The sequence below is a fragment of the Protopterus annectens genome, chromosome 4.part1 (genome assembly GCF_019279795.1).
Source record: "Protopterus annectens isolate FY-2018-M chromosome 4.part1, PAN1.0, whole genome shotgun sequence".
Lineage (NCBI taxonomy): Eukaryota > Metazoa > Chordata > Ceratodontiformes > Protopteridae > Protopterus > Protopterus annectens.
Window position 1 is genome coordinate 145,167,332 of NC_056734.1, and position 19,375 is coordinate 145,186,706.

The 19,375-nt window shown below is 38.1% G+C and overlaps 1 protein-coding gene across 1 annotated transcript in view; it reads left to right on the forward strand.

The window, feature by feature from the left end:
• LOC122801189 (collagen alpha-4(IV) chain-like) overlaps positions 1-19,375 on the forward strand; it is a 1,621,248-nt gene that overhangs the window by 487,290 nt on the left and 1,114,583 nt on the right. The window contains exon 5 of the mRNA XM_044070748.1: positions 18,131-18,265. Coding sequence (XP_043926683.1) covers positions 18,131-18,265 — 135 coding nt within the window. The remainder of the gene's footprint in view (positions 1-18,130; positions 18,266-19,375) is intronic.

Below are 19,375 nucleotides of genomic sequence, written 5' to 3' on the forward strand. Positions count from 1 at the left end.
ATGCCCTTGTACCAATCCAGACTAGAGACTCTTACCCCCCCCCCCCCCCCCCAGCCACCCTGCAATAATCTTTTCAATCCTTCCTCATCTGGCACAGGCAATCTTATTTAACTTCCTTCAATACCTCTCCTCAAATCAAAACCTAATCCATCTACTTACTATCTATTCCACCTATATTACCTCTCGGTATCCTCTCTCATGCCTTATTCTTCCCCTACTGTTTCCTCCTAGTCTCTGCACCCGATTACTCCAGCACCTCCAAACAACGCTTTATATCTGTCTCTGTTTACAGCCATTCTGTTATGTCTAGAAAGCTTATTACTCTATCATTGCTGTGATTGTCACTACTTGTACTAATGTTGTAATATGTGCCATCTTAGAGGTATGCAATGCGCCTATGCATATATGATTGTGTACTCCATGTAATCCACTGTCCTATATCTAACTATGTTATTTTTGCTGGTATTTGTACACTTGCATTTATAGCAGCATTTCTTACTAACTTGTATTTAATGTATCTTTGTTGTGGAGCTTTTCTCTCCGGGCCTCTGCTGGAAAAGGACCTGTGTCCAGTCAGAGTTTCCTGGTAAACAAATGTAAATAAATAAATAATAAATAAACTAGCCAAGGCGGAACAAAGCAAATGTGCATTTCATTGTATCAGCAAGTAAAGTAGAGCTGACAACATTAGTGCCAACTGTATTTAACATCCCCATACTTCACTGTCTGCATGCCTGTGTATATAATACACAGATACCCATATCATTCCATCCTTGTCTCTAGCAAGAGAATCAGTGATGTCAAAGTAAGCATCTGAATTTCCAACAGCCTACATATGTGGGTTGAAATGCAGTTATCCTATACTGTTCACAAGCCTCCAGTCATAATAGATGCTGTTATTATATAATAGCATAATAAGTTGCTTGAGATGTTGTTCTAATGTATCTGTCATACATATATATATATGGTGTGGTACAGTAACCTAAATGTTAATCTGTTATTTTGATGACCACACTATAGCACTCTTGTCATTCAGATCTCAGTCTGTCCCATAATCCACATGAAATTGTTTTCTGTTTGTATTTATTTATTTTGTTTTTCTTAATTTGTTCAACAGGCAAGTCTACTAGACGCGTCCCTTTCAATGACAAGCCAGGAGCAGTATTTGACTAAATGACTTTCTCAGCAAAGACTTAAACTTTGTGCCCCGGACAACAAGAATCTCATTTACAATCCTTCCAAAGTATCTGGATCTGACAAAAGCATTTGGAGTTAAACACCATGCTAACGTTGTTAATATAATTAATGACCAGAATGCATAACCTCATGTGATAAGGTAGATAGCAAATTATCTGAAGGATAGAACCCACTCAAAAGCAAGGAGATAACTAAGGCTCAGTGCTGGGACATCTCCTTTTTGGCATTTACTTCTCCGATGTCCAAACTATAAGCCCAGACCTGTGGCTAAATAAATTTACAGATGAATGTCGATTGAGTATAATTGTCTGATCATCTCTTGAAAGCAGAAAACATAAACCTTACAAACTAATAGTTTATAGAAAAAGGACAAAAATGAAATGCAAAAAAGTATTACATTTGGTAAATGCCTCCTGCCTGTGTATATAGTATAGTATAGGCAGCACCTCACTGTAATATGACCCAGTAGTCGGGGATCTGAGCCCCTTCATCAACAGCTCCCTCTCCTTTGACCACCAGTTAACATTAGTAGTCAGGAAATCCTTTTATCAAATCCACCTGATATCTCATTCAGGCAGCTCATTCAGTCCAAAAGGTAATATCATCTGTCTGTACTTTGCTCTGATCAGTTATAGAGTACAATGTCCCCTTTGTAATATATTATCCATGAACATCACACAGCTTGAAAGACCCTAAGAGGTTACTAACAAAAACAAATTATTGTTTTGAAGACCGTTAGCTACTAAGAAAGACTTGAAGCCTATCCCTATATACTGTCTCCTATAGACTCTTTTGTGGCAATCTTGGCCTTTCTTTCTGTGCCATCAGGAATACAATTCTACTTGATCATTTGCATTTGTGCAGGAGAAAGAGCTTTATTATTATCTGAACTAAGGATTTCAGTTTCTGCAAGACAGACGTCCAATATGGCAAAGACTTAGAGAGAGATACTTCCCAAGTGCTCTGCACATCTGTAGTATTAAAACAGCAAATTTAAATGGGTATGACACATAGAGAGTAAGATTCAGTGTTGGGAAGGTCTGATTAGCCAGCTCACTGGATGTATAAAAAGAAGTAAATCAAAAAAGAAACAAGGATCTGTGCATCAAGATACACTGCCATTAGTACCAACTGATGTAGCAGAGCCTCGATAAGTGAGTCTGCAGGAGAAAAATGGGGGCACAGAGGTTACATTGAAAATCATTTTCTAGAGATCAGGAGAATGAATGATGAGTTTGAGTCATATAAACGAGAATGATACAACTCGTATAGATATAACAGATGTAGTCAAAACCTGGTGCAGGAAAATCAGGAGCTGAAAGCCAAAACAACAGCCTCCAAAGCAAGACTTGAACTGTTAGTAGCTACTTTGGTCAATCAAGAGGCTAGACCAGGGAGAAAAAATATAAGAATAAGTGGCATCCCAGAGATAAAGGAGGAATAAGACTGCAAGAGGTTCACGCAGAAGCCCATAGCCAGCGGTCACGGATCCCGGAGAATGATATGTGGAAAGAGCCTATTAAAAAACATGGACTCCATCTTGACAAGCCTCCATGGCTCCACAGCTGATTCTAGTGCATTTTGCAACTTAGGATCTCAGGGTGAGATTTTTCTTCATATTGTGGAAATCGGTATATCAATCAAAATTTTCATTAGTAAACTAGAGGAGGATGGCGGGCTGCTTCAGAAGCGGTGCAAAACTAAAGGCTGGATGTTTAAAAAAAGCCTGAAAATTATTTTTCTGCTTGGCCCAAAAATGTTTTACTCACCAATAGAGGCATTGGCAACAATAAGGAACAATGAGATGTCATCTAGATCTGATAACACAGCAAACAGTAGCCTAGAGAGGCTTCAGCATGATCAGCAGGTCCCTAAAATGAAAGTGGAACATCCAAGGGACTTGTATTCATTGTTTAAGAAATAATTTGAAGACAGAGCCAAGATCGTAGGCAGGATAAGTTTGGACAGGATTAAAGAAGCAGTATGTACAGGCTAAGGAAAGTAAGAAGATGGAGGCAAGCATTTCCAGAGAAGAAGGGATAATGTTTAAGAGGAATGGGATAAAATAGCAAACACCTAATGATAGGGAGGAAAGAACAGACAGAAAATGTTAGAAAATTAAGGAATAATGAAGGGAATCCAAAAAGAGTAACGAACTTCATTCACATTCTGACATGTAGCGTATGTGGGTTGAGTAACCCAGTGAAAATGGACAGAATTTGAAATGTGATTAGAAAGCAGGAGGCAAAACTAGGATATAGAAAACGCATCTCAATAGCGAAGAAGAAGAGAAGTTACTATGGAAGGGTTTTAAGGTAGTATCACACGCAAGTTATCCAGGGACAGGAAATAGAGGTGCAGGGATTCACTGGTGCTAAACTGCCTATAGCAGCACAGGCAAGTTATCCAGGGATAGGAAATAGAGGTGTAGGGATTCACTGGTGCTAAACTACCTATAACAGCACAGGCAAGTTATCCAGGGACAGGAACTAGAGGTGTAGGGATTCACTGGTGCTAAACTACCTATAACAGCACAGGCAAGTTATCCAGGGACAAGAAATAGACATGCAGGGATTTACTGGTGCTAAACTACCTATAACAGCACAGGCAAGTTATCCAGGGACAGGAAATAGAGGTGTAGGGACTCACTGGTGCCAAACTACATATAACAGCACAGGCAAGTTATCTAGGGACAGGAAATAGAGGTGTAAGGGATTCACTGGTGCTAAACTACCTATAACCTCACAGGCAAGTTATCCAGGGACAGGAAATAGAGGTGTAGGAATTCACTGGGGCTAAACTACCTATAACAGCACAGGCAAGTTATCCAGTGACAGGAAATAGAGGTGTAGGGATTCACTGGTGCTGAACTACCTATAACAGCACAGGAAAGTTATCCAGGGACAGGAAATAGAGGTGTAGGGGTTCACTGGTGCTAAACTACCTATAACAGCACAGGCAAGTAATCCAGGGACAGGAAATAGAGGTGTAGGGATTCACTGGCGCTAAACTACCTATAACAGCACAGGCAAGTTATCCAGGGACAGGAAATGGAGGTGTAGGGATTCACTGGTGCTAAACTACCTATAACAGCCCAGGCAAGTTATCCAGGGACAGGAAATGGAGGTGTAGGGATTCACTGGTGCTAAACTACCTATAACAGCCCAGGCAAGTTATCCAGGGACAGGAAATAGAGGTGTAGGGGTTCACTGGTGCTAAACTACCTATAACAGCACAGGCAAGTAATCCAGGGACAGGAAATAGAGGTGTAGGGATTCACTGGCACTAAACTACCTATAACAGCACAGGCAAGTTATCCAGGGACAGGAAATGGAGGTGTAGGGATTCACTGGTGCTAAACTACCTATAACAGCACAGGCAAGTTATCCAGGGACAGGAACTAGAGGTGTAGGGATTCACTGGTGCTAAGTAACCAAAAACCAAACGATGTAAGTGCTGTACGCAGAAACGTTTAATCACAAACATAAACACTGAATTTCCACAAGGCGTTTTCGTCCAAGAACCTCTCAGACTTCCTCAGACATGATATAGAACACTTCTGATTACATACTTTTATACTATTCACCTTAACTGACTAATTTATTAATTTGTATCTTTAAAAACATATTACTATTTATTATAAAAATTCTTAAAAAATGAATGAATTGAATATATAATTGTATTAAAACCACCACAATTGATTAAAATATGTAAACATATAATGTTATAATAGTATCAAATGTATCAATATAAATGGATAAATATGATAAATCACTTGATAATTTATACCTGAACAGAAATTATAGAAAGATGATAGTTTTAAAATGGATGTATTATATACACACAACTGATTTCTAAAAGGCCACTTCTATAATTTTGCAGATCTAAGCTTTAACAGAGGTAGAATTGAAATGGAATCATTAAGCTCTGGGGTTTTATTAGCTTCCAGAATTATCTGCCATAATGTTTCCCTGAATTCCAATTTGGTTTCCCAGGGACCCCCTCTTACCTCTTGGGGAACCATTTCAATTACAGAAAAAAAGAATTGTGCATTACCACACTCTAGTGTATGTTTAAACAAAGCATTTGTACTGTTCTTTTTTCTCACATCATTCAGATGTTCATATATTCTGCGTTTCAGTTGTCTTTCCGTTTTACCTACATAAAAGGAATCACAGGATCCACATAAACTAATCCCTTTGAATTGCAGTTAGAATAATTTTTGTTATATTTGTGTCTTACTTGTAAATATACCTCTTCCCCTTGTAATATGTGTTTGCATTGGTTACAGGCACCACATTTATATGTCCCCCTCCTTTTTTGTGTAAATATCTGTATATTATCTGCTTGTTCTAATACATTTTTAATATTCTGTCTTTTTCTAAAAACAACCCTTAGGCGGTTTTCTTAAATACCTCTAAATTCCGTAAATTCAGAGAACTTTTTTCACTCCCTTTCTAAAGTAGATTTAATCGAATGTGCAGTTCCACTAAAATTTGTCACAAAGGCTCTACCAAAGTCTTCCTGACTTGTTTTTTGTATTGTGTCTTGTGTGTGAGTGAGTGGGCCTGAACCTAACATCGGTTTATACTTATCATTTCTCCCTTGTTCCACTTCTGTCTGTATGTTATTGATCAGAACTATAGGATAGCCTCTATCCATGAACATTTTCTCCAATACCTTACATTCATTCTGAAAATCAGAATCCAAGGATGTCATATGACTAACCCTAACATACTGACCCTTGATAATACTCTTTTTCTGAAAGTAAGGGTGTGCACTACTATAGCTAATATATGTATTGGAAAATGTAGGCTTTCTATAAACTACTGATTTAAATCCTTTACCAGTGTTAAATATAGTCACATCTAAATAATTATAGTTTTCTGATGTTACCTGATGTGTGAACTGCAAAAGGTAGTAGTTCCAGAAAGATAATTCATGAATTTTTCCAACGTGGCCATGTCCCCTGTCCAAAAAAATACAGATATCATCAAGGTATCCAGTATAAAGTTTCCAGTGTTGTGAGAAGGGACAGGTATGAATAAATTTAGATTTCCATACAGATAAAATAATATCTGCATAGGTGGGGGCACAACTAGCCCCCATAGCAACTCCCTGTTCTTGCTGGTAAAATTCCCCTTCAAAAAGCAAAAAATTGTTTCTAAGGACCAATTCTGCTAACTCCAAACAGAGAAAAATGTCATTTTCAGAGGCATTTGACCTCATTCTCAATGCTTCTTCTAACCACAACAATCCTAAGTCATGTGGAATGACAGAAAATAAATCAACAATATCAATACATAAAAATGTAAGACTTTCCACACAATATTCTGGTTGTATTCTAGCCAGAAAATCCCTAGAATCTTTGAGGATGTGGGGGCGTCCCCCCATATATCCTTGAGTTTCCAATCCAGAAATGTAGCCAATGAGGCTGTTTTGGAACCTTCTGATGTAACTACTGGTCTAAAAGGGGGATCCTCCACATCCTTATGCACCTTAGGAATGCCAAATATGGACGGTATTCTAGGTGAATTGTTTTCCAAATATAAATATGTTTGGAAATCAATAACACCCTGATCAAACAGGTCTTTCAATGCCAAATCTATTTTATGATAGGCGATGTTAATTTCATTAATTGATACTTCACTATATTTAAATGCATCCTGAAGGAGGGAGAACATCTTTCCCTCATATAAAATTTTATCCATTAATACGATTCCCCCTCCTTTATCAGGTTCCATGACCCGTATTTCTGGGTTAGTACACAGTTGCTTCAATAAGGTGTTTTCTTCCTTAGTTAAGTTATTTTTAATATAACTGTTCTCCTGATTTTTAAATAAATTCCTAAGTTCATTTTCTAGTACATTTTCCAAGTTTTTTAATTGTGGATGAAGTGGTAGATTAAAGGTACTATTTTTTCGGGGAATCATACTATTTAGTGTAACTAGTGGTGTACCATTGAAAAACTGCTCCAAATTTATTTTTGTAATGAACATCTTGATATCTAATATCGTCCGTGATAGGTTACCTTTTTTCATAGGGATATATTTAAAACCTTTCATAAATAAATGGAAGAATTATTTTGTGACATCCAAAGAACTATAATTTAATATATGGAATCCCTGCCAACTAGAAACATGTGTAGTGTTTTGAATATCAGTACTGTGGGAAGATTCCCCTCCTACCTGTATGTCCCTCTGTTGCCCCCTCCCCTCTGTTGGAGAGGGGCTTGATAAAAATGGTTATTGTTGTATTTCTGCCTCAATCTTTCAGATCTTGTGCGTTCACATTACCTCTTTGTGAACGCAAAATCATAGGTGTATTGTTCCAGTAACCTTCTGGTTGCCCTAAATCTTGGTTAACTGTACTGTTCTCCTTCGGTAGTCATTCACTGCCAATTAGTGCTTCCTGATTACCAGGCAGATCTGTGTTTGAAAGTAACACAGCGATCCCTCAACCAATAGGAGTCAAGATATTCATCAGTTGTGTCAATTGATCGGAGATTCTACGTATTTCACCCATCTCCTGGCCCCGACCATCATTGGGGATGTATGAAGGTCAATTCAGCTCTTCCAAAAGCTCCATAACAAAACGTTCCAAATAATACAACAAAAAGAGCCGGTCCGGTAGAAATAAACCAAGTAACCAAATACCAGACAATGGAAGTGCTGTATGCAGAAACGTTTAATCACAAACATAAACGCTGAATTTCCACAAGGCGTTTTCGTCCAAGAACCTCTCAGACTACCTCAGACATGATATAAAACACTTCTGATTTCATACTTTTATACCATTCACCTTAATTGACTATTTAATTAATTTGTATCTTTAAAAACATATTAAACTACCTATAACAGCACAGGCAAGCTATCCAGGGACAGGAACTAGAGGTGCAGGGATTCACTGGTGCTAAACTACCTATAACAGCTCAGGCAAGTTATCCAGGGACAGGAACTAGAGGTGTAGGGATTCACTGGTGCTAAACTACCTATAACAGCACAGGCAAGTTATCCACTGACAGGAACTAGAGGTGTACGGATTCACTGGTGCTAAGCTACCTATAACTGCACAGTCAAGTTATCCAGGGACAGGAAATAGAGGTGTATGGATTCACTGGTGCTAAACTATCTCTAACAGCACAGGCAAGTTATCCAGGGCAGGAACTAGAGGTATAGGGATTCACTGGTGCTAAACTAACTATAACAGCACAGGCAAGTTATCCAGTGACAGGAAATAGAGGTGTAGGGATTCACTGGTGCTAAACTACCTATAACAGCACAGGCAAGTTATCCAGGGACAGGAACTAGAGGTGTAGGGATCCACTGGTGCTAAACTACCTATAACAGCACAGGCAAGTTATCCAGTGACAGGAAATAGAGGTGTAGGGATTCACTGGTGCTAAACTACCTATAACAGCACAGGCAAGTTATCCAGGGACATGAAATAGAGGTGTAGGGATTCACTGGTGCTAAACTACCTATAACAGCACAGGCAAGTTATCCACGGACAGGAACTAGAGGTGTACGGATTCACTGGTGCTAAGCTACCTATAATTGCACAGTCAAGTTATCCAGGGACAGGAAATAGAGGTGTATGGATTCACTGGTGCTAAACTATCTATAACAGCACAGGCAAGTTATCCAGGGACAGGAACTAGAGGTGTAGGGATTCACTGGTGCTAAACTACCTATAACAGCACAGGCAAGTTATCCAGGGACAGGAACTAGAGGTGTAGGGATTCACTGGTGCTAAACTACCTATAACAGCACAGGCAAGTTATCCAAGGACAGGAAATAGAGGTGTAGGGGTTCACTGGTGCTAAACTACCTATAACAGCACAGGCAAGTTATCCAGGGACAGGAAATAGAGGTGTAGGGGTTCACTGGTGCTAAACTACCTATAACAGCACAGGCAAGTTATCCAGGGACAGGAAATAGAGGTGTAGGGGTTCACTGGTGCTAAACTACCTATAACAGCACAGGCAAGTTATCCAGGGACAGGGAATAGAGGTGTAGGGATTCACTGGTGCTAAACTACCTATAACAGCAAAGGCAAGTTATCCAGGGATAGGAACTAGAGGCGTAGGGATTCACTGGTGCTAAACTACCTATAACAGCACAGGAAAGTTATCCAGGGACAGGAAATAGAGGTGTAGGGATTCACTGGTGCTAAACTACCTATAACAGCACAGGTAAGTTATGCAGGGACTGGAACTAGAGGTATAGGGATTCACTGGTGCTACACTACCTATAACAGCTGATGGACACATATGCAGAAAGATGTGGTTGAAGGGGAAGTGCCGAGGAGCAAAGATGACAATAGTGGCCTTATATTACCTGTCAAAGATTATATATGCACCGATGAGAGACATGACACTGAGGGTGATTTGTTTTGTTGGGGGGGTGGGTATTGATATTGTCTGGTGTCCTGAACATTGTGTTCAAACCAGAAGATGTGAGAAGTAGAGATTTTGGGTTTATAGTAAGAAGACCAGAAGATTAATTAAGGGACTGTTAATTACTTTAGGAATAGTTGACAGATGCACCAAGGGCACAGTTAGCAAAAATGGGAGGATTTACATACTTTAGTCATGAATGTGGTAGACGGTCCAGACTGGGTAAAACCTTTATACTAAAAGTACTGGGTAAGAGAGAGCTTAGCCCAGTAATATACTTGAACCATGCATACATCAAGACTGAGTGACCATAAATTAGTGATTCCTAAGATAACTTTATTGGAGATACCTATCACATCATACATAGCTTTGCCTGTAGCTACAGAAGGTATTAAACAGAGAATAGACAGCTTGGGTCTAGCCAGACTGGAGGCATGGGACAAATTAAAGGAAAAGCCCTTGGGGAGGAACAATGGGAAGTTTGCAGATGTAAAAAAATTAATAGGGAATGGAGAATAAGGAAACAAAGAAATCAGGCAACTGCAAATGGAATTGGGGGGGGGGGTTAACAATAGAGAAGCAGGACAAGGTAAGAAATGAGAAAGTAGAACAAGAACAATATGAGGATATATGACTCTGGCACAGAGAATTCCAATATATATGAGCTCAGTTATACAAGTACATCAAGACTAGTTATGGCACTATCAGGCACATCAAGGCAGCAGAGGGTAGAGAGGATGATTAACATCACGTATGGACATTGCAGAGACAAGAGCAGGTCAAAGATTTTAACAATATTCAACAGACAGTTGTGGCTTACTGTACAAATTTCTGTAAGGAATTAGAACACAGCAATGAGAAAATGTAGTGCATATTTAATTTCTTGGGGTTATTAGAAATGTAACAGCTGACAGATGTCCAGAAAGGTAAGCTGCTAATGAAAATTATGGAAGAAGACTCTGGGGGTGCCATACTCAAACAAAAAAGTAGTAAATCACCCAGGCAGGATGGGATCCCTGTTGAGATCTGGGGCAAGGATAACCTGAATCAGGTGAAGGTTCAGTTTAAACTTTTCAATCAGGCATTACTGGAAAACAATATCCCAGACTCCTATTGGAAGCGTTTTATAGTGAACATTCCTAACAGAGGGAAGGGTGTCAATAAAAGGGGGAGCAAATAATCGTGTAACCATCTTGAATCATGACTACAGGGTGTTTATGTCTCTTTTGGTATAAAGGTGGGTACCTATAATAGCTGCAGTGACAGATAACGACCAATCTGGTTTTGTGGAAGGAAAAAGGTCTTCAGATAATATCATATGGACCCTGATGATATTACAGTATGCAGAAGTCAGGGGTGTGAGGTGGTACTTATATAATTTGATGCAAAGAAGGCCTTCATTGGGGTGGAAAGGACATATTTATTTAAAGCCCTAGAAGTCATGTATTTTCCCCAGAAATTCACTGAATTGCTTAAGAAGATGCACACAGGCTCAGTAGCAACATTGACGCTAATGGAGTAGATGAAAGTGAAATGCATTTAAAGAGAGGGCCTTGACAGGGGTGTCCAGCATCACAGTGGCTGTTTGCACTAAACCTAGATCCCATAGTCATATACATGGAGGATTCAAGCATTGGAGGATATCAGTGGGTAATTTGGAACTCAAAATAGCATTGTATGTAGATGACATAATCCTGTCATTGACAAAGCCTGATTATGATCTGAACCAAGTGTTTGAACTGTTCCAGAAGTTTGGATGCCTATTTGGCTATAAGATAAACCAAGAAAAGATAAAAGTGGTTGGTATAAATTTTGGGAACAAGAAGGAACTAATAAATAAATTCCCTGAAATCAAAGAACAATAGGTATTCAAATAGCTGGGACTCTGAGTGGGTGACATGTATGAGGCTTCAATCCAGAAAATTACGGCAACTCTGGGAAAGTAGAAACTACTGAGTCTGAAGTTGGACCAATGGCATGTCATCATGCCATTGGGACACGCCTTCTGGCATCACTCAGATAAGAAACTGTTGAGCACACTACAGGCATGGATGGGGGACGTATACAGGCAGGCAATAAATCATGTCAGAACTGGGAGGAGATAAAGTTGCCAATGTATATAGGAGGGTTAAGTTCCCTGATTTAGATCTGTATGCTCAGGCTGTACAAGTTTCTGTTTGAACAAGATGTCACATCACAGACTTTAAAGCCAGATGGAAAGACATATTATTAGAAACATTCCAGTGATTAGCATATGAGGATTCATTACAGGTTTAGTGGGGCAGAGGGACAAGGCAATTGGGCCCACCCATGACCTTTACAGGTTTAGTGGGGCAGAGGGACCAGACAATTGGGCCCACCCATGACTGATACTATAGGGAAAAGGATGAGTGCCATATTCTTGAAGGGAAAGGGATGAGAGCAGTATTCCAGAAGATACCACTTGGAAAGTGGAGACAAGAGGTCCTATCAATTGGAAGTAGGCCCAGTGAGGTGATGGATAGAGAAGAAATGGAGAGTGCATGGGGAGTTCAGTAACCTGGGTAAGGTTTTGGGAGCAGTTGATAGATGGAGAAAGACAATTATTTGAGAAGAGGTGGTAAGAAAATTCCATCTTCCAACAAATGTACATTTTCAGTATTATGGGATAAAGTAGAGGATAGCGGAAAATTTGATGGTACATGCAGACCAGGAAAACTTGCACATCTATATGCAATGGGTGGTTGAGTTGAGAAGACAGGGGGAAAACAAAGAGATTATTTCAAGGATGTGCAAAACGATACAAAAAAACAATACAACTGTACCTAGAAAGATGATAGGAAAATGGAATATGTTAGGGGTCAACGTGGATATAAGATGAGAAAGTATATATGATACCAGTGAAAGTAATTAGATCCAGGAAGTTCTGGATAGTTGCCAACATCTACATGAGTACCTTCATACTCCAGAAAGATTATATATGATGTTCCTTGGAGCTAGTAGTGAGTGCTGGAGATGTGGTGACAGGGAAATAGGATCTCAGATGCATTTTTTTGGGGATGTAAGAGATTAAAAATCTTGAAGACACAGATGGCGGGAATCCTGAGGGAAGTAAGGGGGAGGGAGGTGCCATCATTAACAACTGAAACATATTTTCTAGATATGAAAGATGGAAATAAGTGAGGCGCATTAAAGGGGAAATTAAAGGGAATTATACTCCTGTTATAGAAAAAAGTGATATCTAGGAATTGGAAAAAGGTAGAGAACCCATCCTTCACAGATTTAATTGAATTAATAGATATAGTGATGGAAGAAGAGGAACGGGTGTGGAAGAAGTAGAGGTTTATTAAAAGATGGTCAGCATGGCTGAAATTTAGGAACCTGACAAAGAGGAGGGGACATGACAATATCACCATTTAATGGGACAAAGATAGTATTATTGCTGACAAGTGATTGGTAAAGGTTACATCTTGGCTGACACGAGAATAGGTGATTTCTTGGATTCTGAGTTTAACAAATCAACAAAAGTGCTGAGAGAAGCAGTGGGAGTTAGGGAAAAGATTGTGTATATATTGTGCATATTTCAGTGATTGTCATTTTGGTTAGTATGTCATGTTTAATATGTTTTAGTAGATGATGACTGGAATCGCTGGCAGTAATAATTAGTTATGGACTAGAAATTGCATTTAAAAGAACTTTTGGTTTCAAGAAGTTGTTTATACAGTTAAGAGCAGCATTTTGAAAGTCATTTGAGTATAATGCCCCTTTTGGGATGTACCTTACCAGACACCTGCAGCAACTGGAAAGACCCCAAAAGTACTTCACCAAGAGGATCAAAGGGCTCAAACAGATGCCATATGCTGCCCGGTTAAAGAAACTCCAGCTCTACTCAGTGGCATACCGTCTACTCAGAGGTGATCTGTGCCTGACGTATAAAGCCATGTCCAACCCGGAATTAATGGACATGCTGCACCTCAGAAAATCCAAATCCCATCGAGCTACGCACTCGAGAGACTTGAACCTCAGCACTGAAATAAATAGGACATGCTGGAGGGACAGATTCATAACCCAGAGGCTCCCTTCATTCTGGAATAAAATCCCAGTCCCAGTTAGGCAGAGTCCCTCATTGACTCTCTTCAAGAGCAATCTTGATAAGTGGATGGGAGATAGTAGGTTTACCCCAGGTATCACTTCTGTGTCACTGTTAGACAGAGGCACAGTATATTAACCTCGAAAAAGGGCTTAGCAAAATTCATTTAAAATGGGTGGCGAAAGCCAAACACACTCTGGCTAGGCTTATAAATACCCTAGGGCAGATAGCCTAGTATGAACCGATGAACCTATGAACAGTATTTGGTATTGACTCTCTTAAGGGACTATGGCTGTATCGGACTAGTAGGTTTGATTAGAAAGTGTGATGAACTTTGGATTTTGCATTGGAAGTGCTAGCTGCTTCAGTAATAGAATCATTTAGGATATAAAACTATAAAACTAATAAAATGTGTCATGATGTAAAAACCGCTCAGCATAAATACAAGAAGTGCATCATGTATGAGGATTGCACAGTATGTAAAGTAAAAGATGTTTTGATATAATAAACATTGCTCTTATTCAAAAATAAATTCCTCCAAGAAACAAACAGAATACACTGGAGAAACAGATATATTACCTAACATTAATCCCTCTCTAGAACAAATTGCCGTCACTACAAAACATAGTAATGCTCTTATACCCTTTGAGACAAACCTTGACAACTGGATGGGTAACTGCAAATTCATTCCTGGCCTACCATACTGGCAAGCACATATTGTCTCTAGACTTGCTTACCTTGTAATTCCTAGTGTTGTACGATACTTTGATTTTCACTAGCTTTCTCTGGTGAAAGCCAAGTTAATCAACACAAAAAAGGCAGCCCCAAAGATATTTGAAGAAAAATACAGATGAAGTCACCCAGATATGGAAAATTTCACAATAAAAAATAAGATCACAAAGAGGGACTATATTAAAAAAAATTTGTAAAGTAGAAGTTAAAAAAATGGAAGCTGAAATTATGGAATAGTTCTGAAGTGAAGGATTTAGTGTAGAAAGTCTAACACAGGTTATGTCACAGCATGATGCAACAAACCCCAAAGTAAGGAGGAGCAGGAGACATCTCAAGAAGAAATATGAACATGGGAAAGAAAGACAGATTTAATGTCGCACACTATTTATGCAAAGGAGAAAGCAAAACTAATAAATGCAAAAAGAGCACTGTCAAAGATATTTGAAGAAAAATAAAGGCAAAGGCATCCGGACTTGAAAAATTTTACAATACAAAAATAAGGAAACAAAGAGGAAAATTAGAAAAGAGTATCAGTAACGGAGAAGTTAAAAAAATAGAAACTGGTGGTATGAATTACTGGCAAAGTGAAGGATTTAGTGTAGAAAATTTAACTTAGATAACATCAAATCAGAATAGAGCAATGGACACCCAAATTAAGGAGAAACCGGTGGAGTGCGAAGCATCTGATTAGTTGTCATATGAAGATACTTTGGAGCCTTCACAGGAAACCTGTACAAATGTTCAGCTGGCGTCACACAGCAAGGGAAGAAACAGGAAACGGTGGCAACTCTGACACAGTGCTGCAGTGATAGGCCAGTGAGTTCCCATATGAAAGAGCAACAGTTGACACAGGATAAAACTCAAGAGAACGTGGCACAGAAACATGCTCTGGAAATTTCTATAGAATACCCACAGAAAATGGAGAACAAAAAATGTGTCCTCAGTGTAGAAGAAAATGGTCTAAGAGAAGAGTTGATTTAATAGAGATGGACAGACATATTAAGATCAATGAAAGAAATAGACTACAGAAGATCAAGAAAACCCCAAAATTTAGAAGTTTGATAAAACAAATGAATGTAGTAATTTGGACTATCCATAGATATTCATGTAATATAACAGAAGTAAATAGGATATATTCCTATGCAGCTAAGTTAATAACAAATAAAGCCTTACCATAGGAACACAGATAAATAAAGGAAAAGAAGGGGATAAACTGAATGCCATCATGGAAGTATCAAATAGAGAAAACTATAAAGCAATTAAGACAAGAAGTGTCATTGTTAGAAGAGTATAAAAGAGGGACCAGATCAACAAAAATACTCAGACAGATGTGACAAAAACAACATGCAGTATTATAACATATCAGGATCTATTGTACACTATCACAAATAATGAACTAAAAATATCAGCACAAAAGAAAAACTTAGAAGATATGTAAATAAATATAAAGGTAAAGGACAAAATAAGCAATTTATTGATGACCCAAAAAAGTATTATAGAGAATTGGGAAACAAGGCAAAAGGATTTGAAAGACCATGAAAAAGAAAAAATAGATATATTATGGAGAAATATCTATGAAAATCCTGTAAAACATAACAAAGATGCCAAATGGATAGAAGAAGTAAAAGAGAGAATAAGAAGTTCAAATGTACAGGATGTGAAATGGGATGACGTAAGGGCCAGACGGTTTGAAACAGAGGTAAGATAAGCTCCTAATTGGAAAAACTCAGGCCCAGATGCAATACCTAACCTTTGGCTTAAAATATTAACATCTTTTCATGAAGATTTAGCCATGAGTAAGAACTATTTATATGTGCACCATGATCAGACACCAGCCTAGATAACAACAGGAAAAACAATACTCCTTTTTAAGAGTGAACCTGCAAGCTGTCCTAAAAGCTATAGACCAGTAACTTGTCTCCCGATGAAAATTAAACTCTATACTGGAACATTGTATTCATTTAGAGGAAAACTCAATCATGGCAATAGAACAAAAGGGTAACAAAAGAAAGTCATTTGGAACAAAGGATCATTTGTTGTCAAATAAAGTCATAATGGAGAACTGTAAAAAGGGGAAAAATCTAATTGTGGCATTGATAGACTATAAAAAGCATTTGACAGTATCCCACATTTGTGGATAAAAGAGTGCTTAAAAATGTGTAAGATATACCCTACACGGATCAATTACATTGCAGCAACTGTGAAACGGTGGCAAACCACTCTGTAGTTAAACGATAATAAAGGACAAGTTATTATTCCAGGGATAAAAATTCAAAGGGGAATATTCCAGGGTGACTCTGTCACTGCTGCTCTTTTGTCTTGCCCTTAACTCATTAAGATGTCAACTTAACAGATAAGGTCATGGCTGCAGTTTGGCTCCCAGAAAACAACAAAGTGTAAAGACGTCTCATCTTCGTTTTTTAGATGATTTAAAACTGCACAGTGCATTAGATGAGGAACTGAAAGCACAACTGCAAGTGGTCAAAACTTTTTCAGATGATATAAAAATGTCATTTGGTCTTGATAAATGTGCAAAAGCAACCTTTAAAGCTGGAAAGCTGCAGCACCAAGAAAACATCAGTTTGGGACAGGAATGTGATATAAAAGAACTTGAGCAAGAAGGAGTGTATAAATATTTGTGAATTGATGAAGGATTTGCAATAAAACATGAGCAAATGCAAATAAAGCTTAGTAAGGCATATTTTAGAAGACTAATATTTAATACTGAAAACAACGTTGACATCTTGGAACAAAGTTCAAGCTATAAACCAATTTACTGTTCCTTTCAAGCAATAGTCTTGTGTGATCTGTACCTTGTCCATGAATACTGCCCTAGAAAAATAAAGTTTTATATAGTACAGGATGCTGTTCACCTGTGCCTTTATTTACCATATATTTTACATTCTACTACCTGAATTAAAATTAAATACATTGATGACAAAATGAAGCAAAATAAATCACATGCCATGAGAGTCAGACTAGACTGCACAGCACCAGACTTTCACTGGACCTCTTAAATCCTCCAAACTATTACAGTTCACTGGGATGAAAAGGGTATGCCAGGTATTACAAATGTAGTCACCTTTCCCAGATTGTTAATATAAACTTTTCACTAACAAAAAGATATGTTAAAGTGTAGAGTAATACCCATCCTAACTCTAAACCTCTTACTACAAGAAATCTGAACAAACTCTAACATGATGTTGGCCAAAGGCAGAAAATAAGGACACATTTTAATTGTTGCTCTTATAAACTCAAAAAGTTGCAAGAATAACAGATGTTTGTGTTAACATACATTTCTTAAAGGATATAAATCTGGAATTCAAGTATGTAAAATTATTTCAAGACTTCAGTCCTCATTTATTTGCCAGAAAACTATACATTTTATGAGATACAGATAAAAAATATGAAGCAAAAATCTGGAGTATGATGCCCAGACATTGTAACTGTTGCAGAATTTCTGTTCAGGAAGGGAATGTATTCATGGTTTGCATCTCTATACTAGTTTGACATGTTGGCACAATATTTTTTGTCAAAATCAACATGCTGCATCCCTAATGTTACTGACAAAGAGGAAACTTTGTTATGGAGGTGCTTGTTGCCTGTCTCTGGGCCCCTGTGCTGTAGTTCAGAGACAGTCTAATTCTTCATTTAGTAATAGAGTTGAGTTATGTATTTTGCTATAGTAACAATATTTAGATGTTTGAAATATGTATTTTCTCTTTTATTTGTAGGGTAGCCCTGGTGAATTAGGGCCTAGGGGCCCTGTAGGGCCTCCAGGATTTCCAGGACCAGGGGGTTTACAAGGACCAAAAGGAGAGCATGGAGACCGAGGAGTACCTGGGCGACCTGGAGAAATGGGCGATAGGGTAAGAAAACAGTTTTTATTAAAAGAAAAATAAAGTTGCATTATCCTCAAATTGTATTTCTCAGCCAACTACAGCTGTCAAACATTATGCGGAAAGGACATAGAAACAATAAATTGTAATTATAAGCAAAATAGACATATATATGTATATATATATATATATATATATATATATATATATATATATATATAAAAATTTATGTATGTGTGTATGTATATGTATATATATATATATATATATATATATATATATATATATATATGCGTCTACTTCAAACCATCGAAACCCTGGATCGTCGAATAACACATCATCGAGACCAATTCAGCAAAACCGCAAAGCATCGAAAAGTAACCTGACTTGATCAAATACAGCCCCAGACCATAAAACAAAAGTACACAAACCACACCTACATCATACCCACCACCCAAAGCACTGGAAACTTATAGTATCCTATCCTACATTTTTGCAGGGGAGTGTTGCACCCTCTACACCCCCTGCAAATTAAATATGCCATCTCTGACATTGCACTACATTGTAGACGAGGGTAAACACTCATTGCTTGCCCACATCTACCTGACAGCTGCTCAGTGAGGTATACATCTACAGCATCTCTGTACTGTTTAATAGCATTGCTATGGAGATACAGTATGTAGCTTCAGTTTGATGAAGTCAGATTCAATGATGTTGGTTTCGATGCTATGAGGTTTCATTGTATTCATCTCAATAATGTGTTATTCAACGATCTGGGATTTCAATGGTCTGAAGTAGACCTATATATATATATAGGTCTACTTTGTTTGTTTCATTGAAAGCTCATTTCACTGAATTTGAATTCACCCTGACCAAATCACTGAAAACTCATATTACTGAAAACTCATTTCACTGAATCTCATTTCACTTAAGTGAAGTGCTGGCACTGTGTAGAGTACTGTAAGTCCAGTAAAAGGTATGTGCCCTTTTCCCCACTGTAGTTAGTATATAGTTAGGGGGGTAATTGGGGGTGTGTGTAGGGCACAGCTCCCCACTTAGTTTGGGTATATATTTTCTTCTGGAAAGAGTTCATCATTGGTGTTGTAAGTGTGCATGTTTAAAATATATTGTTTTGAAGCT